Genomic DNA, 23,877 nt, shown 5'->3' with positions numbered 1-23,877 from the left:
CCTCTGGTAACTGAGGAACCTGGGACTCACCCCACTTATTAGCCATTTTATCCAACTCACTCCCAAACAAGAATGATCCTTTAAAGGGCAATTTTATAAGATTAGACTTTGAAATTGTATCGGCCAATCAATTCCTCAGCAGCTGCCAGTTCCATCAATGCTCTGGAATTCAAACCGGATTCATCAACTTCCTGAAAGAGAAGCAAGCAAGTGTGAGCCACCAGGGAGCAGCAAGAAGCTATCTGCAAATTCATTGCCATCATTTCAAAGACCTGCTTAAGGATAGCCTCAGTTCTCTTATCCTACACATCCTTCAATGCCGCTCCCCCTTCTACAGGGATAGTTGTCTGCTTGGTGACCACATACACCAGTGTATCCACTGTCGGAAAGTGCAACAACTATCTCGCTGCTGGATCCAGGGGTACAGCACTTCCAAGGCGCATCGCCCTTTAAAATTAGCTTCCCAGGTACCCCATTCAAGATCAATCACTAAGAAATTAAAATGGGATTTTTGTTTGGCTCAGACATGGAATCAGCACCTGGCACCCCCAGCATCTTTAATGTCTGGGAGATCAGAGCTGGCAACTCATCTCTATGAAAGAAACGCAACATTGTTCTGCACAGCTCCAACCCCGGAGAAATTTCCCCATCCTCCAGGGAGTAAAGATCGTCTTCATTAACTGTGGCATTTGGGCCCCTATCAGCATGACCCGCACTAAGTCTTAGACGTACTCCGACGCTTAAGCGCAACATCAGGCATGCGAGGATCCGCAGCCTGTGATCCTGAACTTTTAGGTTTGGCCAGGACCGACGACTGCGCCTGAAGAAAGGGCTGCAACTCTTGAAAAAATTCCACCCACGAAAAAGCAGAAGGATCCAAACCAAAACCAGGGGGTGTCAGTCCTGCGCCCACTGAGGTGCCTTCCCCTGCTGACGAAACAGTTACGAGAGGCAGAAAACCAGGCGAAACCTCTGGCAGTTTCCACTCCGGTCCCATTCCCGCATCATGCTGGGAAGGGCTGGGCTCAGTAAAATCAGTCGGAGACAACTCTCCCTGAGCCTCCAAGCAGCGCTGACACAGCGGACGCCAGCTGTGATGCCTGAATATGTCAAGCATCACAAAGAGTAAGGCACTTAGGTTTCTTTGCTACCGGTGGCATGGATAAACACCCGCTAGCAGCACGCTCCCAAAAGCCTGCACAAGCGAGCCTGGACAGGGCATCCAAAAACAAGCTCTGTCCAATAAACGCACACTAAGGATGCCCAAAATATGTGGTCCATGAGGGTGCCCACCTGAGAGCACACCCAGACACACAAGCGTGAACCATCAGACAATGTTTCACGGCAGACTTGTGCGTAGAAAATCGCTCAAACTCTGTTGCAGCCTACCACGTGGTGTCTAAGCAAAGCCTGAGAGCGAGGCCTAGCCAAAAAGGCTGCTCAACCCGCCAAGCTGCCACGACTCCCCAAGCTCCCCCAGAGACAGGAACAGATGTCGGATCAATGCGCCAAGCTCCGAGACCAGAAGGGAAATGGTATCCCTAAAATTAACTCCCCTTATTTATTTATTTATTTTTAAATATATTCTCTTTTCCTGAGCTCTGGCCGTCCTGGCCAAGTACAGAGTCAGTCTCCAGCTGCGGGAGGAGAGGGCAAAAGCCTTCTCCACTGTGCTTGGCTTCCTGCATCCTCTAGCCTCTCAGCTATTTGTATCTCTAGAGTTAAGTCCATGCCAGAAAACCAGCTACCAGACTGAGGCACTCTATTGAGGGAGGGATCCGCAGATATCACCTCAGGAAAACTTGACTGAGGGAGGGACAAATAGGTATCACCACAGGAGTGCAGAGTGAAATAATTTCCTTTTTCTTTTCTCTTTCTAAAATGTATTTTTTAAGCAATCCCCAGTAGGGAGATGCATGTTCACCATCTGCTGGAGATGGAGAATACTGGTGAGCTGATGTCAATGATGGGGTATATATGCTGTGACATCAGCTTTGCTCCATCTCCATTTGCTGGTAGAGGCACATAACCCACTGTTGTGGATTAATCTGTCTGAATGCTAAGAAAATCTATTAGGCCCACACTGTCAGCTGGAGAACATGCCCTGGGCTGGAACATGGCTAGGCCTTCACTTATACCAGCCCAGTTCCCTGCAGATTGAGCCTTTGGGTTCCAGGGGCTGGCAGGATTTAGTCAAGAGTCCCACAGGGAGATCAGGATTAAAAAGTGCAGGGCCAGGCCAATGAAAGGGCAGGCACTGGTCAGACAGTTACAAGGGTGAGGCCAAGTGTAGGGGCAGGCAGAAAGCAGAGCGTAGTTGAGGTCTGTAGCAGAGGTCAGTGGCAGGCATAAGAGTAGTCGGGGTCCGTAACAAAGGTCAATACCAAGCAGGCAAGCAAGGACCGGGACAGGATGAAGCAGGAAGCAGGGCAAGGCAAGAAAAGGCAAGGCAGGATGGATGAGGCAATATACATTGCTAATGGACCTGTTGACAAGGCATTAAGGGGAGTGCGGTGGGGGTTTAAATATCCCACCAAGTAATGTCATCTTGAAGTGCCGGAGGAAGCTTTCCCACCAAGGGGCCTTCATAGGCCTGCACCCACCTAAGGGCAGCGGTGGTAGAGAGAGGATGGCGGAGTCCTTGCCCCATCGGGGCTCGTTAGCATACAGGGTGAGTATGGCTGGTTGAGGGGTCTTCCTGCAGCCGGCCAAACATTACATATGTGCAAAAGTGAGCATATCACAATATTTGGGCTATCCCACAGGTATTAGTAATACTTGATTAAATATACAATATATACCTGTTTTTGCTTTTCATAGAAAAGCAAAAGCAAAAACAGCCTCGCTCACAGCCACTCTAGCTGCTTTCTTACTGTGATCACATGACATATTTAGCCCAACCTCTCCATGCACTCCTTGCTTCTTCATCTAATCACTTTGATTCTTTGTATTGGCCCATCTTGCCTTGCTTTCCTGTCTTGCTCTGTGGCCTTCCATGCCTTCCTGCCTTGCTCAGTGGCCTTCTTGTCCTGCCTTATGGCCCTCGGGCCATAAGGCAGGCCTTGCCCTTAGTTTCAGCCCATATCTCCAGCCCTACCTGTATCCAGCCTTGACTGCTTCCAAGACCCACCATGTCTCCAACCCAAGCCTTGCCCTTGGCTCCTGCCCGTATCTCCAGTCCTACCTGTATTCAGCCTTGACTGATTCCAAGACCCACCATGTCTTCTGCTCCAGGCCTTGTCTTTAACCCAAGCCTTGCCCTTGGTTCTAATCCATGTCTCCAGCCCTGCCTGCTTCTAAGTCCCACCACATCTCCTGTTCCAGCTAAGTGCTGCCTGCCACCAGAAACTGAGGGCTCAACCTGAGGGGGAGGTGGCTGGTCTAGACAGAAGGCCGTCTCTAGTCCTGGCTTACAGTCCTGTGCTGCTCCTGTAGGGATAATCCCTGATCTCAGTCTGCCTCACTGTGACAATGGAATATACAAGTACAAGCTACTTACGTGCGTATGTGCTTTATTTTATGCACATAATGCTTTGAAAATTCACCTTTCAGTTTGTTATACATATGTATGTGATATGGTTCTCTAACTAGGCTGATCAAAGATAAAAACAAAAAAAATGACTTTTCTGAGCTAGGTGTAGCCTGGTGAAAAAGGACCATATCATCTGATATCCCAATATTATTGTAGCGGCATGAAAAAATTCCTATTCCCTCAAAATTTGCTTTTGGGAATATATTATTTTACTTTACCTGCTTCTTTGTCGAACCTCACTTTCTATGTAGCATAAAGGTGCTTTCAACCATTCAATTCCATTTGTATCTTCCCGACCCGAAAGAATGAAAGGCAACTTTTGTTTGTGCAGATCATCAATTTCCTTGTTAGAATATATTCTCCCTGTTAAAAGGGATAGAATGAAAACAGTACTTCAATAAATCAAAATGTTTTTTTTGTTTTTTTTAAAGCAGCAGTGCCTCCTACTCATTCAATTCTGATCAAAGCTAAATAAGATCTAGAACATGGTTCTTCAGTGTAAGGCCCAGGGGCCAGTGGTGACTCCCGTCAACCCTAAATGTAACTCCATGATTCCCTTCCTCCAACAGAGACTTTACCCATACCTTCTCTGGAGGGCTTGAAGCCAGTGCTGCTCTGTCTTGTTTTCTTCTGGCGCTGCACAGCTCTCAGCGAGGTTGAGCTGAATGCTGTCTAAACCCCTGCACTATTTTTAACAGACTGAGAACAACACAGCACACAGCTCAGACCCACTGAAAGCTGCGTGGTTCTGCAAGAAAACAGAACAGCTGTATTTGAGGCAGCACGTGCATCAAGACCTTTGGAAAAGGTGAGGAGAATTAACAGAAGAGCTGGCTTGAAGGGAATGGGGGTTGGGACAGGAGGTGTTTGATGACTGGTGAGTGAGGTGGTGGGGGCTGAGACTGGTTGTGATAGGGCTGGGAAAAAATGTGAGGAAGAGTAGCTGGAGGAAGAGACAGGCTGGGGAAAAGAGAGGGAGTGTGTGGAGGAGCAGGCATGAGTTGCTCCGAGTGTGCCTGAGCAGCTGGACTGCTCACATCATTGGAAGGCCATTCCCTCCCATTCCTTTTCCCCCAGGCCCAGATGCATCATTGAAACCCTTCCTCCCCTTTGCCCAGTCACTTTGTCTGGTGATGGTCCTGGCTCTCACATTAGTTTTTGTTTTTTGCCAAAGTGGCCCCCACTTGACAAGCAGTGTAGATCACTGACATGGACTAAAATTTGATTTTGTAGAATTAACAGAAATACTTTTCTATACTCTCTTTCTCCATCTTTAACACCTCGGTCTCCAAATGCCTGACCATGTGATTTCAAGTTCTTTTATTGGCAGAAGGCTGGAAGGGCAGTCTTCTCTGTGCTGCTCTTTTCCCAGCAGAGGGTCAATCCAGTAGTGGCAATCACCTTTTTACCCACTCGGAACTTCACCTCCCTAACATGCCCAAGTCTTAATGGGCAGGAAACTCAAACCTATGCACTATGGCTGATCAGCCAATAAGAAAATACTTTAAAAAAATGCATTTTAATACAGCAACATTGTAGTTGCTGGCAGATAAAGACTTCTGTGCACCAGTCCCAACCTACTGTGTCACTGCAAACTCTACCTGATCTCGTCTTCTCCCTCCTTTACCCTTGCCACATCCCTATGCTTCAGTTCCAAGCACGCTTACATTCTGACACTGTTTGGGTTTCCACCACTTCTGCTGGTAGGTGATCCCAGGCAATCCTCAACCCTCTCAGTACAGAAGCTTTTCATCCACACCTCCCTCCTTCCAACGTCATATGATCTCTTGGTCCTTGGATTTCTTTTCTATGCGGTTTTGTGCCCCAGATGTATGATTTTACACTTTTTTGTACTGAAGTACATTATTCAAGACTTTTCAGATTCTTCCAATTTCTTCAAGGCATCTTTCTCTTTTTCCTACATTTCCTAGTATTTCATTTGCAAACAGGCATATTTTACCTGCATGTCTGTCCGCAATGTCATTAATAAAAATGTTAGAATACTTGCTCCATCACCGAGACTTGAGGCACTCCTCTGGTCATAGTAACGTTGTAGATATTGCAGATAAGGACTAACTGGCCCACCACTCCCTGCCTATACTGCTCTAAGTAAGGCTACTTCCCACCTGCAGGAGACTTTTCTTTTTTTTTTTTTAAGTTGGCTTTGTCCACTCCCCTTTCATTCTGGGTAATTGAGCAGATACATTCTCATACATAATCCCATACAGAGACTTCCAGTTCTTTTACCCAAGCTCTTGTCACCCCATTCTTACCACTGCTCTTGGTATCTGCCCTAAATATGTTTAAATTAAGTCTCAGTTTTTTTCATCACCTACACTGGTAAACGATATCACGATGTTCTTCTGCTTAATCAGATCCTCACCCAGTTAACAACTTTGACCTTCACCCATACCTGCTAGTTTGTTTGCCAGTCTTCCACGTGGAGCTGTTGTCAAAGGCCTTACTGAAATCCAAATAGGCAACATCCAGAGTTACCTCCCTAGTCATCTTAAAAAAAAACTTGACCAAGTTTGTTTGACAAGGCCTCTTCCTTATAAATCCATGTTGTCTAGGATCCTGTAATCTGTTTCAAGACACTACCTAATTATTCTCTTCCACAGTATTTCTATAACTTTGCCTACTACTGAAGTTAAACTGACAGGCCAGTAGTTTCTATGTCCTCCAAGTTCCCATTTTTGTGCAATGGGACTGCATCTACTCTTCTGCCATCCCTTAAAACCTCTCCTTTGTCCAAAGACAAGTTAAACGGAGCAATGAGGTGTGTGCTTAGCACTTCCTTGAGCTCTGGCAAATATGCTGGGATGTATCCCATCAGATCCCATTGCCTTATCCATGTCCAGCTGTGCTAATACTTTAAATAGTTCCTCTTTAAATAGGATTGTGACTATTTTATTATCAATTCTGCTCCTGTATCCTGCCTTTGGCACACTTCCTCTTCTTCTGTAAACAATGAGCAAAACAATCTGTTTAAGGTTCCTGCCTTATGGTGGTCCTCCTCATTAATCCTACTTTTACTATTGCCCTCTTTAGATTTCTTCTGCCTTTACATATATGAAAAAAGTTGTATTTTTTTTCTTGTCTTTTGCTCATCAAATTACCTTCCCTACCTTTTTAAAATTTGTCTGATTACTTTGCCAGTCCTTCCCATCCTGTTTTATTTTTATTTTCTGGATCCAAGTCTTTTTGTTTGTACTATTTCCATTCCTTCCTTGTAGAGCCATTTTGGTCTCTTTTTTTTTTGTCTGTTCCCCCTACTAATCTGCCTTATAAAGAGATGTGCCACCTTTATTGCTCTCCTTTGGATCTTTGTTTTTTTCTTTGGCCTTGCACAATGTAGTCATTCATTGATTTGAAGGCAGCCCTCTTGAAATCCTGGATGCTTCTCCTACTAACTGTGGCTCTTTTCCAGTTCAAGCATAATTTTGAATCATACTATATGGTGACCATTAGATCCTAAATTATCCCCTACCATGACATCTGTGATGCTGTCTACATTTGTCAGTCCCAGGTCCAGACTTCCATTTTAAATGTGTCAGCCAGGGGAATATCTCAGGATTTTATTCACCGCCATCTCTCTCGTTTTACCTTATGAAATGTAAATTTCTATTTGACTGCATGACAAGGATGAAGAAACAGCATGTGGCATATAGCAGTTTACAAGGTAGAAAGAAAAAAAAAAGAAGCATCACTATATCAGCTGTTCAAGTGACTGAAAGCAAAAAAAAAGCACTCATTTCAAATGAAAAAAAATCTGAACAAAGAAATAAAGAAAACCTCTTTTGGGCAGGCATTTCAACAGATCTTTGGCTATGTCTCCATAATGCACAGCTGCTTTTAAGATCATTCCTTCTGTGAGCAGCAGGACATTTAATTTTTATATTCATCAAAAACAAAATCTTTCCGTTTGTTCTGCCACAACTTAGTTTTGATAAAGTAGAGATGATATTTCTTATTTTTGAACAAATATGCTTTGGAAAAATAATGTTCAACCCCACTCTCAAAATATGGAAGGGTACCAGTCCCAATCCCAAGCCATTAAAATAAGTGTCCATTAAAGAATGTGAGATTTGTAGCATCATGATTGAAAGGTGTCATTACTATTATCCGTGTCTTAGATTTTTAGCATTTCTAGTATGCCCACCATCTTTTTTCTATTGCATGTGCTTCGTGATCGTCTTCTACCGAGGTGACGGTCTTTGGTCCAAACACCGGTATAGAAATATTTCACAAATAAAATAAAAAAATAAATCACTCATTCTTTATACCCCTTAATACCTCTTTAGCTCCCATGCCTCATACTCTTACTCATGACTCCTCTTACTGCTCTTTGCTTAAGTTTCTTTGTCCTACTCGTCCCCTGCTCATCAAGTCAGTTAGCCTCTTCTGCAACTTCCCTATATATTATTTAAAATAAAGGCCAAAATGTCATATCTTAGCATTAACTATCATTGATCAGCTACATAATTTTCTTCTTTTTCTTCCCCAAGCAATCTGTACCGACTTTCACTGTAGAGTGGTTTGCATGAAGATATTAAAAAATGCCAGACTAGAATGGATCACAATAACAAACTGCAATCAAATTCATACTTAATGATAGGGAAGATATGAAATACCTTTTATACAATGCAGAATAATCCTGTCTTCTGAAAGCTTATCTTGAACTGGTTTTAACAGAGGATCATTCAAATGGGGAGTTGACACCTACCAAAATATGTAGATTTAAAGATACTACACAACTAATGCAATAAGCAACATGTATGCCAAAATAATATAAACAAAGCAAAGTTATAAGGTCTCAATTCACCCAGATAATTTTGGGGGAAAAGGGAGAGATACATTTTCTTAAAGAGACATTCACCAAAAAACATATTTGCTAAATATTTGCTATGGGCCATGCCAAATATTTCTGCATTGTAGGCAGTATAGCTTCCATGGATACCCTAGAGATGCTCTCAGCTCTGCCTCTTCCCCTGTTAGCAAGATCTGAGTGACTCTTCTGGCAATTATGCAGCTGCACGAGATCTTCCAGCATATATATTTACTCCCGCCTTACTTAGATAAGAGTAATACCAGTTTGGCTGAAATTTCCAATGCAGCTCCATTTACTTCAATGGGGCTAACCTACTTCTCTAGTTTTTATTTCCTTCTAAAAATCTTTGCTCAATGCTTTTTCTTCTTTCGGTATTTTAAATGAGTGTGTTTTGAATTTTTCCATGCTTGGTTCATTTTTCCAGCTCTTCAGGCAGTCCCTCCAGTAGGTTTGCTGCTTTACGTCTTTGTCTCAATCTGGCTTTCTTTCTTCTTTTGTCTTCTTTGTAGTATCCCTGGGTGCTTCAAACATCAAGATCAAGACCAAGACTTGAGACTAAATCAAGCAGATTTACTGACACACATAAAAGATCTTAATGTTAGGATAGCTGGCTCCTGCTTTCTTAGTCTGCCTGTGTCAAGCCTAATAATCTCTGACTCCTGGCTGCTAGGTGGCACTATTCCCAAAACCTGGGGTGCAGAATAAACAAACTGAACTAGTAGAAAGCACAAAGGTCCTGGCCAAGAATATGTATCTTAAGGACATGACATTCTTCTTTTTCTTTAAACAATTAAATGACAGATAGCAAACAATCATAAACAAGTGAGAACAGCCTATAGAACTAGACCATAGCATTGAATAAATGAATAGTGAAAAACAGACGTCAGTATAATAATTTTCAAAATATTTTAAAGAGCAAGCAAATTCAAAAATAATTTAATTTGTGCTAAGGACCATCATACTACCCAGAGGATACTGAAGCGAATTTTTCAGGCTGCAGTGTTTTCACCGCTCCTGGGCACATTTTAATCATAGGTCCAAACAAATGTTTTAACGATTTTTTGACTTTTAAATTTTTTTATGTAAAAAAGAGATACTTCCTTCATTTGGCATAACCCAACATGATATCACGTTTCGCTCACGCTGCCTCAGGGGCTTGCCGGTTCAACTTCAAAAAGGTGTATCTCTCAGAATAATTGCTCTAAAAAAGAAATACATTGCTTAAGAAAATATAATAATGACATCATTCCTTAGATACATCAAGCATAATACATACTCATGAAAAAGAGTGTGACATTTAATCCTAAGCACGCCACGCCGACAAGCAGTATGCTTGTCAGGCAACCATTTGAACTCGGCACTGAGCATGTGCAGTAATTTAAAGGTAAGCACATTCTACATCAATCTGACGTCACACCATCAAAAAATAATTGACAACCCAATTACAGAAAAGCTGTCCATTCAATTTCTCAGTTTAACCCATGAGGGGTAACTGTTTGAAACTGAAAAATCCACTGTTGTTCACGTTGTATTAATGTTTTGACACGATTGCCTCCACACCAATGAGGCGGAACAAACTCCAAGGTAGTCCATTGTATCTCATCAAAATCGAGAGCCGCCTCCAAAAAATGGGAAACCATTGGTGCTTCAAATTTGCGAGTTCTTAAACAACTTTGGTGTTCAATAAGTTGAGTCCGCATCGTGCGTTTAGTCATGCCAATGTACTTCATATGATATGGGCAAATAATCATATATACCACAAAAGAAATTTTGCACGTGAATTTAGACAGTAAGGGCTGGATTTTAAAAAGGTTACGAGCGCCGGGCCTATTTTTAAAAGGCCCAGCGATGCACGTAAAGCCCCGGGATGTAACTCCCGGGGCTTTACAAAAGGGGCGGTTCGGGGGCAGGGACAGAGGTCTCCGACAAAATGGCCATTGCTGCTGTGTTGGAGGATCGTGTGCCAGCAGCCTGCCAGTGTGCGCAACTTGCACCTGCCCGGAGGCAGGGGCAAAAGGTAAGACAAAGGATGGGGGGGGGGGTTAGAGCAGGGCTGGGGGGGAAAGGTTAGGGGAAGGGGTGGAAGGTCAGGTTAGGAGGAAGGGAAGTTCCCTTCTAGGCCGCTCCGATTTCGGAGGGGCCTGGGAGGGGAAGGCAGTGCGGCATGGCGCACATGAGGTGCACAATTGTGCACCCCCTTGCGCGCGCCGGGTAGTGCGTGCACATGTAGGCTGTGTGCGCTTCTTTTAAAATCTACCCCTAATTGAACATCGTGTCCCAGAGATGATTTCATTGTAGATTTAGAGTATTTCTGTGAACAAAAACTACAATCACAGACATCTGTATTGTAATCACATACATATAGGGGATCATAGAACGCTGACTGAACAACGTAATTCTTCAGATTAGGACCTCGAGAAAACGTAAATCGAACTGGAGCTTGAAAAATAGGGTGCACCATTCTGTAGATTGGACCAATACTTACAAAAAGCACTGCAGATAGATGCAGAGGCAGTAGTGTGATTCAACACCACCGTCTGCCAGTTTGAATCCACCAATTAATTTTTATTTTTGTTTGACAGCAGAAGATCATGATCGGAATACAGAGCACGTCGGTATGCCGCTTTTAATGATGACATCGGATATCCCCGCTGCAAAAATCTTTGAGCCATTTGTTTGGCCTGGACTTTAAAATCCATAGTGTCAGAACACAAACGCCGTAATCTAAGAAATTGACCAACTAGGAGATTGACTTTAAAATTAGTTGGACGGAAACTGTCAAATCTCAAATGATTATTCCGCTCATTCGGTTTTCTATGAAATATCTTGTTTGGTGATGAGAATGGCCAAAAAAGAAATTTGAACTTCATGGTAATTCATAGTAAACCTTAAAGAAGGATTTAGTGTATTAAGCCACTGATGAAAGGCAAATAAAGCAGAAATCGATCCATGCTATATGACAAAGATATCATCTATGTAGCGTTTCCAACATTTTAATTGCCCACACCAATTTGAATTTTCAATGTGTGTTTTCTCAAAATCAGCAACATAGATGTTAGCTATATCAGGGGCCATTGCAGCACCCATAGCAGTTCCTCATATCTGGAGGAAAATATTTTCTTCAAATGAAAAATAATTTCTACTTAAGAGTGAGTTCCAGCAGTTGAATTATATATTTAGTAGGAATACGTTGTGGCCGTGGACGAGTAGAAAGTAGTTTAGACAGCAACATGATAACCTCTTAGAGAATAGCCACTGCCATTAGCAATGGTTACATGGAATAGACTTAGTTTTTGGGTACTTGCCAAGTTCTTATGGCCTGGATTGGCCACTGTTGGAAACAGGATGCTGGGCTTGATGGACCCTTGGTCTGACCCAGTATGGCATTTTCTTATGTTCTTATGTTCTCATCTTCAGGAATAACAGTGTAAAGTGATTCGATGTCAAAAGTGACTAACAATTCATCTGTTTCAAGAGTTAAAGATTGCAAACAAGATTGTACATACTATCCTTAATATAACTCAGAGCATCTGATACAAAAGGCTGAAAAATGTTATCCAAAAAAATTGAAATGGATTCTAGAACAGAATCACTGGCTGATACAACAGGTCTGCCTGGAGGATGATCAAGAGTTTTATGAACCTTAGGGATGATATACAAAATAGGGATCCTTGGATGTTTATTAATAAGGAATTCCTTTTCCTAAGATGTCAGAAAACCTTGTGCATAACCAAATTCCACTGAGTAACCTCAGCAAGAATTTCACCTGTAGCATCTGTAAACATTTACTGATAAAAACTAGTATCCATTAGCTGACGATATTGTGAACTGCTAAGAATCACAATCACTCCCCACTTATCAGATGGCTTGATTACAATATCTTTTCTGGTCTTGAGCTGATATAAAGCCCTAGATTCTGCATGTATTAAGTTAAGAAAATGGTGCCCAGAGGAAAGTTCTATATCTCGCACATCACTAAGAACCAGTTCTTGAAAAGTGATTATTGCAGGATCACCTGGAGGTGGAGGACACCAATGAGATTTATTTTTAACCAATGAATCATCCAAAGATTGATTTGGAAATTTAAAAAAAAAACCCTTATATTATAATTGCCTGATAAACTTAAAGAAATCCCGTCAAAAAAGAAAAGGATCATGTCATTGAGTTGGTACATAGTTGAGTCCTTTAATAAGTATAAGTTCTTCCTAGTTGCTTAATGAACAATCAGATAGATTAATAACAGCAGAGGACATAAGTTGGAAGATACTGACTTTGTGGATGATTGGACGGGAATTGAGACCGTGTCCATGGCTTGTTCCTATCTGGCATGTTGTAATTGCGAGCTCCTCTGCGCCGTCCACGGGCATTCTGTCCTTGGCAATGGGGCTGTTGAAAATACTCCCCAGACTGTTGTTCTTCATCGCTCCCTGAAGAGCTATCTGTGAGGTTGAAGGTAACATGCTTGGTACCTTTAACTACTTGATCTTTGTTAAGCCAAGGAAAAATAGGGCCCGTCTTATAATTGGCTTCATCCTGCTTGAATTTGTTGATCTTAGCCACTTTTAATTCTGATTTAAATTTATCCATACTTTTATTGAACACTTGCAGACTGGAATCAAACACATCTAAAACAGTATTGGTCTTTAAAGATTCCAACATAGTTTGAGCTTGAGATGGCAAATCACTTGAAATTTTTCGTGCTTGGTCAACAATAAGTAACATCAGTTCCATACTACATTTTCCTGGCGTGTAGCCAGATGGACTCAGAACAAATGGGATAGTATCCGCGTGCTAGCAGTTGGAGACGGATCTGACGTCAGCACGGGGTATATATATCCCCACAGGAAGCGTAGCAACTTAGTAATTTCCGTCTCCAAAGCAGTTTGGAGAGCCTGCATGCTTGCTGAGCGTGTTTTCCAAATCTACTTTTTCTTTTCTTTTTCTACTTACTAAAACTTCTATTGCATCGAGCCCCGCACTCCTGCGGTGATACCCTAAGGTCCTTCCCCAGTAGAGTTTCCCGGGGTGATTTCCGTGATCCCCCGGAGGTGTAAGTCCTCGGTCCGGTGGCCGAATCGCGGCAGGGACACAGCCCCCGGGCGAGGTTCGGGTGAGGCAGCGGGTGCATATCCTCAAACGCGGCAGTGAAGGTACTTGCCCTCTACCCCCGCAGCCGGAGACTGCCCGGGTTCCAGCCGGGAAGCGCCGAGGATCAGGTAAGGCGTACATCTCTTATTTCTGGTCTCCGAGGAACAGAGGATCGGCGGCGTGGCACGCCGTGGAGGGCGCCATTTTGTGGGCCCTGTTCAGGTATTGAGCGCCCGTAATAGGCGCGGCTCTATTTCTCCTTGTGCGTATATTGCCTTATTGCTAAGAGCATATTGAATGCCACTGAGCGTGTATTGCTAACCGCCTATTGCTGAGAGCATATTGAATGCCATTGAGCGTGTATTGCTAAATGCTTATTGCTGAAAGCCTATTGAATGCCATTGAGCGTGTATTGCTAACCGCATATTGCTGAGAGCCTATTGAATACCATTCAGCGTGTATTGCTAATCGCTTATTGCTGAGCGCTTATTGAAAGCCTTTCAGCGTGTATTGTTGGCGGCATATTGCTGAGAGCATATTGCATACAATTGAGCTGTTTTCATGACCACCAAGTGCTGAGAACATATTATTATTTTTGTGCGCCTGTTGTACTGAGCGCCTATTGCTGCCGCATATTATTCTTATTGTGCGCCTGTTGTATTAAGCGCCTATTGCTGCCGCATATTATTATTCTTGTGCGCCTGTTGTATTAAGCGCCTATTGCTGCCGCATATTATTATTGCGCGCCTGTTATATTAAACAAATATTATTGCCGCTTCTCTTTCAATGGTACAGAACGCATCAGCGTCTTCAGCGGCGGCGCCGCCTGCCTCAGGCATTAAAGCCCTGGGCCTCTGCTCTGCATGCCAGCTTAGAGCCACGCACAGTGAAGAGCCAGACTCCCTATGTGCCCAATGTGAGGAGGCCGTGGGGCCCTCGAGCCGGGCCCAGTCTCAGCCACGATTTGCTGACAGTTCCCCAGGGGCTACCCCGGATTTAGCGGGCAGTCTCGACCAATCGGGAATCCCGGGGGATCTTGTACCCCAGCGATTAGAGGCTGCTTCCATTTCCTGGGTGGATCTCTTTAAGGGGATTCATGCCTTTGTACAGATGCAAACGGCTTTCCGTCCGGGCCCTGCTGTTCCTGTTGTTCCTGCGGTTCCTGCGGTGGCTGCGACTGTGGCGGCTGCTGCGGCTACCGCTGCGGTGGTGGCTCCTGCGGATCCTGTTCCTGGACCCTCACGCCCTTATCGTGAGCGGGACCTCCCGCCACTGGACAGTCCAGATCAATCGGACCAGGAGGTTTCACCGGACGAGTCCGAACTCCCGGACGAGGGGGAGCTTCCCCCAGGGATTGAGCCATATAGAACCATGAGGCGGTTCTTCCCCAAGGAGGATCTCTCCGACCTGGTGTCTCAGTGTCTGGCGGAGTTGGATATTACAGGTCCCAGCGCTACGGTGCCCTCTGCGCAGAACCCCCTGCTGGAAGGTCTTCGTCCTACAGCCCGCCATTTTCCATTCTTGCAAGCAGCTCAACAACTGATAGATTTAGAATGGGCGGCACCAGCGGCTTCCTTCAAAGGGGGCCGGGCCCTGACAGCATTTACCCATTGGCACCGGCTATCCAGGACCTGCTGGCGTGCCCTCAGGTGGACGCCTTGATTAGCGCTGTGGTCAAGCGCACTACCATTCCAGTTGAAAGGGGGATGGCCCTCAAGGAGCCTCATGACCGGCGACTGGACGCCATTCTGAAACAGACCTTTGAGGTGGCAGCTCTATCTTTGCGGATCGCGACCTGCTGCACAGTGGTGACGTGTGCCTGTTTGTCACAGGTTAGGAACAACGCTCCAGCAGCAGACATGGAGTCAGCTCTTTCGTTCCTCACGTAATGGAGAAGGTTTTCATGGGTAATGATTCAGATGGACTGAATCAAATCACGGTGAACCTAGAAGATGTGGTAGGCCTGATTGACAAACTGAAGAGTAGTAAATCACCTGGACCGGATGGTATACACCCCAGAGTTCTGAAGGAACTAAAAAATGAAATTTCAGACCTATTAGTAAACATTTGCAACTTATCATTAAAATCATCCATTGTACCTGAAGACTGGAGGATAGCAAATGTAACCCCAATATTTAAAAAGGGCTCAAGGGGCGATCCGGGAAACTACAGACCGGTTAGCCTGACTTCAGTGCCAGGAAAAATAATGGAAAGTGTTCTAAACATCAAAATCACAGAACATATAGAAAGACATGGTTTAATGGAACAAAGTCAGCATGGCTTTACCCAGTGCAAGTCTTGCCTCACAAATCTGCTTCATTTTTTTGAAGGAGTTAATAAACATGTGGATAAGGGTGAACCGGTAGATATAGTATACTTGGATTTTCAGAAGGCGTTTGACAAAGTTCCTCATGAGAGGCTTCTAGGAAAAGTAAAAAGTCATGGGATAGGTGGCGATGTCCTTTCGTGGATTGCAAACTGGCTAAAAGACAGGAAACAGAGAGTAGGATTAAATGGGCAATTTTCTCAGTGGAAGGGAGTGGACAGTGGAGTGCCTCAGGGATCTGTATTGGGACCCTTACTGTTCAATATATTTATAAATGATTTGGAAAGAAATACGACGAGTGAGATAATCAAATTTGCAGATGACATAAAATTGTTCAGAGTAGTTAAATCACAAGCAGATTGTGATAAATTGCAGGAAGACCTTGTGAGACTGGAAAATTGGGCATCCAAATGGCAGATGAAATTTAATGTGGATAAGTGCAAGGTGATGCATATAGGGAAAAATAACCCATGCTATAATTACACAATGTTGGGTTCCATATTAGGTGCTACAACCCAAGAAAGAGATCTAGGTGTCATAGTGGATAACACATTGAAATCGACGGTTGCAGTGTGCTGCGGCAGTAAAAAAGCAAACAGAATGTTGGGAATTATTAGAAAAGGAATGATGAATAAAACGGAAAATGTCATAATGCCTCTGTATCGCTCCATGGTGAGACCGCACCTTGAATACTGTGTACAATTCTGGTCGCCGCATCTCAAAAAAGATATAATTGCGATGGAGAAGGTACAGAGAAGGGCTACCAAAATGATAAAGGGAATGGAACAACTCCTCTATGAGGAAAGACTAAAGAGGTTAGGACCTTTCAGCTTGGAGAAGAGATGACTGAGGGGGGATATGATAGAGGTGTTTAAAATCATGAGAGGTCTAGAACGGGTAGATGTGAATCGGTTATTTACTCTTTCGGATAGTAGAAAGACTAGGGGGCACTCCATGAAGTTAGCATGGGGCACATTTAAAACTAATCGGAGAAAGTTCTTTTTTACTCAACGCACAATTAAACTCTGGAATTTGTTGCCAGAGAATGTGGTTCGTGCAGTTAGTATAGCTGTGTTTAAAAAAGGATTGGATAAGTTCTTGGAGGAGAAGTCCATTACCTGCTATTAAGTTCACGTAGAGAATAGCCACTGCCATTAGCAATGGTTACATGGAATAGACTTAGTTTTTGGGTACTTGCCAGGTTCTTATGGCCTGGATTGGCCACTGTTGGAAACAGGATCCTGGGCTTGATGGACCCTTGGTCTGACCCAGTATGGCATTTTCTTATGTTCTTATGTTCTTATGCTGCATCTGACCTAGTCCGGACAACAGCTAAGGGGATTTCATCCTCCGTAGCTGCCAGGAGGCAGCTCTGGATCCGGAGATGGTCAGCTGATGCGCCTTCAAAGACACGCCTCACCAGATTGCCCTTTAAGGGCTCTTACCTATTTGGCAGCGACCTTGATAAACTGGCCAGTACATGGGGTGCCTCTCCAGTGCCTAGACTGCCGGAAGATCGGTTCAGAAGGGGCCAGCTCGCCTTTCCAAGGCCCTCCAGGGGCAGGAGTTCACAGCGCTTTGTTCCTTACAGGGGTCGCTACCAGGCACCACGTCCTCAGGCCAGGAATCAGTCCTTTCGGACCAAGCAGCGCAAGAGGGGAGCAGGCCCGGGCTCGGGTCCCGGCCGCGCCTCACAATGAGAATCCGCCGATTCATCTGGGGGACGGAGCCATAGGGGGCAGGTTAACCCTCTTCTACCCCAGATGGGTCGAGATCACGTCGGACCAGTGGGTCCTCGCCATTATCCGGGAGGGATATTATCTGGATTTTCATCATCTCCCTCCGGACAAGTTTGTGGAATCTTCATGTCCCATACACAAGAAGGCAGCATTGGAAGCTACCCTGGCGAGGCTCCTGTCCTTGAAAGCCATCATCCCAGTACCTGCCTGGGAAGTGAATTCTGGACACTATTCCATTTATTTCATGGTACCCAAGAAAGGGGGCACCTTTCGGCCTGTGCTGGACCTCAAATCAGTCAATCGATACTTACGGGTACCGAGGTTTCGCATGGAGACTCTGCGCTCCGTCAAGGCTGCAGTACAGCCAGGAGAATTCCTCACGGCATTAGACCTGTCAGAGGTATACCTGCATATCCCAATCCATCCGGATCATCAGCGCTACCTACGCTTCAAGGTTCTAGGACGCCACTTCCAGTTTCGGGCTCTGCACTTCGGGTTGGCCACATCACCACGGACATTCACCAAGGTGGTCGTAGTGGTAGCAGCGGCACTCAGGAGGGAAGGAATTCTGGTCCATCCCTACCTAGACGACTGGCTGATCAGGGCGAAATCTCGAGAGGAGAGCCTTCGGACAACCGACAGAGTAATCGCCCTTCTGGAAAGCTTGGGCTGGGTAATCAACCTCAGCAAGAGCTGCCTACAGCCTTCCCAGTCACTGGAATACCTGGGAGTACAGTTCGACACCCGGGCAGACACAGTCAGTCTCACTTCCAAGAGAAAGTTGAAACTTCAGCAGCATATCCAGTATTTGATGGGAGCCAGTCGGCCCATAGCCTGGGATTATCTGCAGGTTCTTGGTCTCATGGCATCCACCCTGGAAGTGGTACCTTGGGCGAAGGCCCATATGAGACCTCTACAACACTCCCTGCTCTCTCGCTGGAGCCCCCGCCTACGGAACTATTCCACACACCTTCATCTGCCAACCAGAGTGCGGACCCAGTTGCTGTGGTGGTTGCAGTCCAACCACATGAGCAGGGGGTCGAAGATGTCTTCACCCATGTGGACTTTGCTCACCACAGATGCCAGCCTGAGAGGCTGGGGAGCACACTGCGAGGAACCAGAAGCTGACAAGTATCTCTGGAGATCGCCCCACTGATGGCTTGGGCAGAGGCGAATCTTCAGGACATCTCCGCCGTCCATATTGCCGGGAAGGACAATACCACAGCAGACTTCCTCAGCAGAGAAAGCCTAAATCCGGGAGAGTGGCAGCTGTCGCCCACGGCCTTCCAGATGATTGCGGATCACTGGGGGATTCCGGACATGGATTTACGGGCAGACAAGTCCAATGCTCAAGTACCCAGATACTTCAGCCGCAAGCGCGACCCGTTCTCACACGGAATCGATGCCCTGGTCCAGCCGTGGCCTCCAGGGACTCTGCTATACGCCTTTCCTCCGTGGCCTCTGCTGGGTGCCATCATCCACAAGATTCAGAAACACCGGGGCCTAGTTCTTCTAGTGGCACCAGACTGGCCAAGAAAACCCTGGTACGCAGACATGAGAAGACTACTGACAGGGGAGCCTCTTCCCCTGCCTCCTCTCCGGGACCTTCTACGTCAAGGTCCCATCCTCCACGAGGATCCAGCTCGATTCTCTCTTACGGTCTGGCCATTGAGAGGGCTAGACTGAAGAAAAGAGGTTACTCGGAGCCCGTGATAGATACACTCCTCCAAGCTCGCAAGTTTTCCACGTCCCTCACTTACGTAAGGATCTGGAGAGTATTTGAAGCATGGTGCGACACTCACGGCACCAATCCACATGCGACCACAATCCCTATTGTGTTGGATTTCCTGCAGGATGGACTTCAGAAGGGTCTCTCCCTCAGCTCCATCAAAGTTCAGGTGGCTGCGCTGTCTTGCTGTGGTCCCAGGAGGGATGGCAAGACCATCGCCAAGCACCCAGATGTTTCTCGCTTCCTGCAAGGAGTCAAGCATATTCGTCCGCCACTAAAGTGGCCTGTGCCCTTATGGAGCCTCAATCTTGTTTTGGATTTCCTCGCGGGATCCACCTTCAGACCCCTTCGGGGACTGTCTCTCCGTTCTCTAACCTTGAAGATGGTGTTCCTATTGGCGGTCTGTTCGGCACGCCGCATCTCAGAGCTACAAGCACTGTCCTGCCGTGATCCCTTTCTCAGAATCACTCCTGAGGCTATCCATCTTCGTACGGTTCCCTCCTTTCTACCTAAAGTGGTTTCACAGTTTCATCTTAAGCAAACCATATCCTTGCCTACCACGGCGGGTTTGAAGAAATCTGAAGAAGGGCGTTTATTACGCCATCTCGACATTGGCAGATTGCTGCCCAGATATCTGGAAGTGACACAAGAACTACGAAAGACGGACCATCTGTTCGTCCTGCAAAGCGGGAGGAAGCAAGGTGAAGCGGCCTCGCGGCCCACCATCGCCCGCTGAATTAAAGAAGTTATCAGAGCAGCTTACGTGGAGGCCGGGAAGTCTCCGCCTCTACAAGTCAAGGCTCATTCTACCAGAGCACAAGCGGCATCTTGGGCAGAATCCAGGATGCTGTCGCCTGCAGAAATCTGTAAAGCGGCGACATGGTCCTCCCTCCATACCTTCTCCAGGTTCTACCGTCTGGATGTCCAGGCCAGGGAGGACTCAGCATTTGCGAGGGCAGTCCTACATGGTCCTCAGGCAGCCTCCCCCCCAGGCTGGGAGTAAAGCTTTTGTACATCCCATTCGTTCTAGTCCATCTGGCTACACGCCAGGAAATGTTGAGATTACTTACCTGATAATCTCCTTTTCCTTAGTGTAGACAGATGGACTCAGCATCCCGCCCAGCTGCCTGTGTACATGGGTTTCACCGATTCAAGGTAAGCCATGTCATCTATTTCTATAAGAGCGTACACTCTACCAGGTGTTAATGCCTTCCGGTTGTGAATGCTGGAGGTCTCCAGCTACTATCAATCGGTCAGGGGAATCCTGTTTCACTTTTCACTGAGCGTCAGTACACACATCCATAACAGCTTTTGCAAGGAAGATTACTAAGTTGCTACGCTTCCTGTGGGGATATATATACCCCGTGCTGACGTCAGATCCGTCTCCAACTCCTAGAATGCGGATACTATCCCATTCGTTCTGAGTCCATCTGTCTACACTAAGGAAAAGGAGATTATCAGGTAAGTAATCTCAACATTGTTTAGAATGAAGGACCATTTTTCCAAAAAAAAATCAGGATATTCTGTATATATTTTAGGTTCTTTAACAATTCGGCAAGCCATGAGGGATACGTTGATGTTTTAAATATTCTACCAAATTAGCACTAGGTAACTCTGTACGAATCAGTCTTTTTTGAAGAGAAATTAAATCCGTTCAACTGGGAGCAAGACATGAAGACTTCCCTTCAGAAAACAATGAGGTGGTAAGAGGCACTTCCTTCAAATGATCGTGTGAAAAACTAAAATTCTTCAGTGGATTTGAACCAGCAGATGGAAGTGCTACATCACACTACTGCCTCTGCATCTATCTGCAGTGCTATTTGTAAGCACTAGTCTATGCTGCAGAAAGTGCACCCTATTTTTCAAGCTCCAGTTCGATTTGCGTTTTCTCGAGGTCCTAATCTGAGGAATTATGTTGTTCAGTCAGCGTTCTATGATCCCCTATAAGTATGTGATTACAATACAGATGTCTGTGATTGTAGTTTTTGTTCACAGAAATACTCTAAACCTACAATGAAATCATCTCTGGGATACGATGTTCAATTACTGTCTAAATTCACGTGCAAAATTTCTTTTGTGGAATATATGATTATTTGCCCATATCATATGAAGTACATTGGCATGACTAAACACACGATGTGGACTCGCCTTATTGAACACCGAAGTTGTTTAAGAACTGGCAAACTTGAGGCCCCAGTGGTTTCCCATTTTTTGGAGGCAGCTCTCGATTTTGATGAGATACAATGGACTATCCTGGAGTTTGTTCCACCTCATTGGTGTGGAGGTAATCGTGTCAAAACATTAATACAACGTGAACAACAGTGGATTTTTCAGTTTCAAACAGTTACCCCTCATGGGTTAATCTGAGAAATTGAATGGACAGCTTTTCTGTAATTGGGTTGTCAATTATTTTTTGATGGTATGATGTCAGATTGATGTAGATTGTGCTTACCTTTAAATTACTGCACATGCTCAGTGCCGAGTTCAAATGGTTGCCTGACAAGCATACTGCTTGTCGGTGTGGCGTGCTTAGGATTAAATGTCACGCTCTTTTTCATGAGCATATATATGCTTGATGTATCTAAGGAACGCTGATGTCTATCCCGATGATGTGTCATTATTATATTTTCTTAACAATGTTCTTCTATTTTAGAGCAATTATTCTGAGAGATACACCTTTTTGAAGTTGAACCGGCAAGCCCCTGAGGCAGCGTGAGCGAAATGTGATATCATGTTGGGTTATGCCAAATGGGAGAAGTATCTCTTTTTTACATAAAAAATGTAAAAGTCAAAAAATCGTTAAAATATTTGTTTGGACCTATGATTAAAGTGTGCCCAGGAGCAGTGAAAACACTGACAGCCTGAAAAATTCACTTCAGTATCCACTGGGTAGTATGATGGTCCTTAGCACAAATTAAATTATTTTTGAATTTGCTTGTTCTTTAAAATATTTTGAAAATTATTATACTGACATCTGTTTTTCCCTATTCATTGATATTTCAACTGTATGACTTTTGACTTATATTGTGTGATTTAATTACTGAATAAATGAAAACAGTCCTGGAATTGAAGGAGAGATCGGCATGTCCACAGAGAGTACCACTGTTGACCACTTGCCTTGGCAATTGGGCAGTCCAGTGCGGGGTCTTCATATAATCTAAAAGATCTAAAACTCGACCAAAACGGAGCTCCTCCTCATCACCCCCGACAACAACAACTCCCCACAAATTACTCCAATTAACACCATGGTTACACAAGCAAGTGACCTAGGGGTAGTAATAGACAAACACTTGAATCTAAAATCATTTATTAACAACACAACCAAGAACTGCTTCTACAAGCTGCAGGTAATCAAAAGAATGAAACCTCTCCTACACTTTCATGACTTCAGAACAGTCCTACAATCCGTAATATTCTCCAAGATAGATTACTGCAACTCTATCTTGCTAGGTCTCCCGTCCGCATCTATCAAACCACTGCAGATGCTCCAGAATGCGGCAGCCAGAATCCTTACTAATTCCAGAAGAAAAGACCACATCTCTCCCATTCTAATAAATCTACACTGGCTGCCCATACACTACAGAATCCTACACAAGTCCTTCACCATCATACATAAATCAATCCACTCCCAAGCCCCTCTCAACCTCCAAATTCCCCTCAGACCACACACATCATCCAGACCCATCAGAGAAGCCTACAAAGGATCCCTGACTGTTCCCCCAACTAAATCTACACACCATATTGCACTCAGAGACCGGGCCTTTTCTACAGCGGGCCCTGCTCTTTGGAATACCTTACCACCAGATCTCAGACTTGAACCTTGCCTGTTAACATTCAGGAAAAGGCTTAAGACTTGGCTATTTAAACAAGCCTTTCCCGAGTCTAATAGCCAGGGAAGAGATCCTACGGCAGGAAGAGACCCTACAGCAATATCCATTAAGAGATCTTAATGCACCATGGAGATACCTCTGCACAATGTAAATAGTATCCTTAAAGAGACATTACTGCACAATGTAAATAATTTACCTCTGTAAGTTTTTTATGTCTTATCTATTCCTGTCTCCTTCCTCCCCCAGTTTCAACAACCTTGTTATATTGTAACATTTTACTTCCTAGGCACTGGTTAAAATAGTTATTGCACCCCCTGTTATTTGTAAACCGACATGATATGATTGCATCATGAATGCCGGTATAGAAAAGCTTTAAATCAATCAATCAATCAATCAATCAATCTAGACTCAGACTGTTTGGTTTTGGAGGTGGCAATGATGACAGTAGTTCTAGGAGGGGGCAAAGCTGTTGGGGGTGTCACCTAGACATCTTCAGGTTCCCTTCAGGAGATGGTGAGAGAGTGTGGGCATCCATATTGTCAGTGATATCAGATGCATTGATGGGCACAGAATGAAGTAAGAGGCATTTTGTATAACTCTATGGAGCTGATGCATGAAAGGTCACTACAATAAGGGTGGACAGGTTGTTTTTTCTGTGGCCTCAAAGTTCTCACTTGAACATTGTCCTCAACTTTGCAAGATTGGGTTTAAGCATGCCTAGATCCACATAAATCCTCATTTTGAGTTTGATGGTGGTGTCATGTGGCTGCATCTAATTTCTCATGACAGAACCTTGCAAAAG

General features: G+C 44.7%; 1 protein-coding gene across 6 annotated transcripts in view; it reads right to left on the bottom strand.

Moving 5' to 3' along the window:
- Positions 1–23,877, bottom strand: part of FAM228B (family with sequence similarity 228 member B) — a 278,191-nt gene that overhangs the window by 20,122 nt on the left and 234,192 nt on the right. For all 6 annotated transcript variants that reach the window (XM_029596027.1, XM_029596026.1, XM_029596029.1 and 3 more), the window contains exons 7-8: positions 8,167–8,254; positions 3,751–3,895 (exon numbers count right to left, since the gene is read on the bottom strand). In XM_029596027.1, the coding sequence (XP_029451887.1) occupies positions 3,751–3,895; positions 8,167–8,254 (233 nt within the window). The remainder of the gene's footprint in view (positions 1–3,750; positions 3,896–8,166; positions 8,255–23,877) is intronic.

The sequence above is a fragment of the Rhinatrema bivittatum genome, chromosome 3, assembly GCF_901001135.1.
Source record: "Rhinatrema bivittatum chromosome 3, aRhiBiv1.1, whole genome shotgun sequence".
Classification (NCBI taxonomy): Eukaryota; Metazoa; Chordata; class Amphibia; order Gymnophiona; family Rhinatrematidae; genus Rhinatrema; species Rhinatrema bivittatum.
Note: the sequence above shows the minus strand (reverse complement) of the source record. Positions and strands in the feature narration are given on the sequence as shown.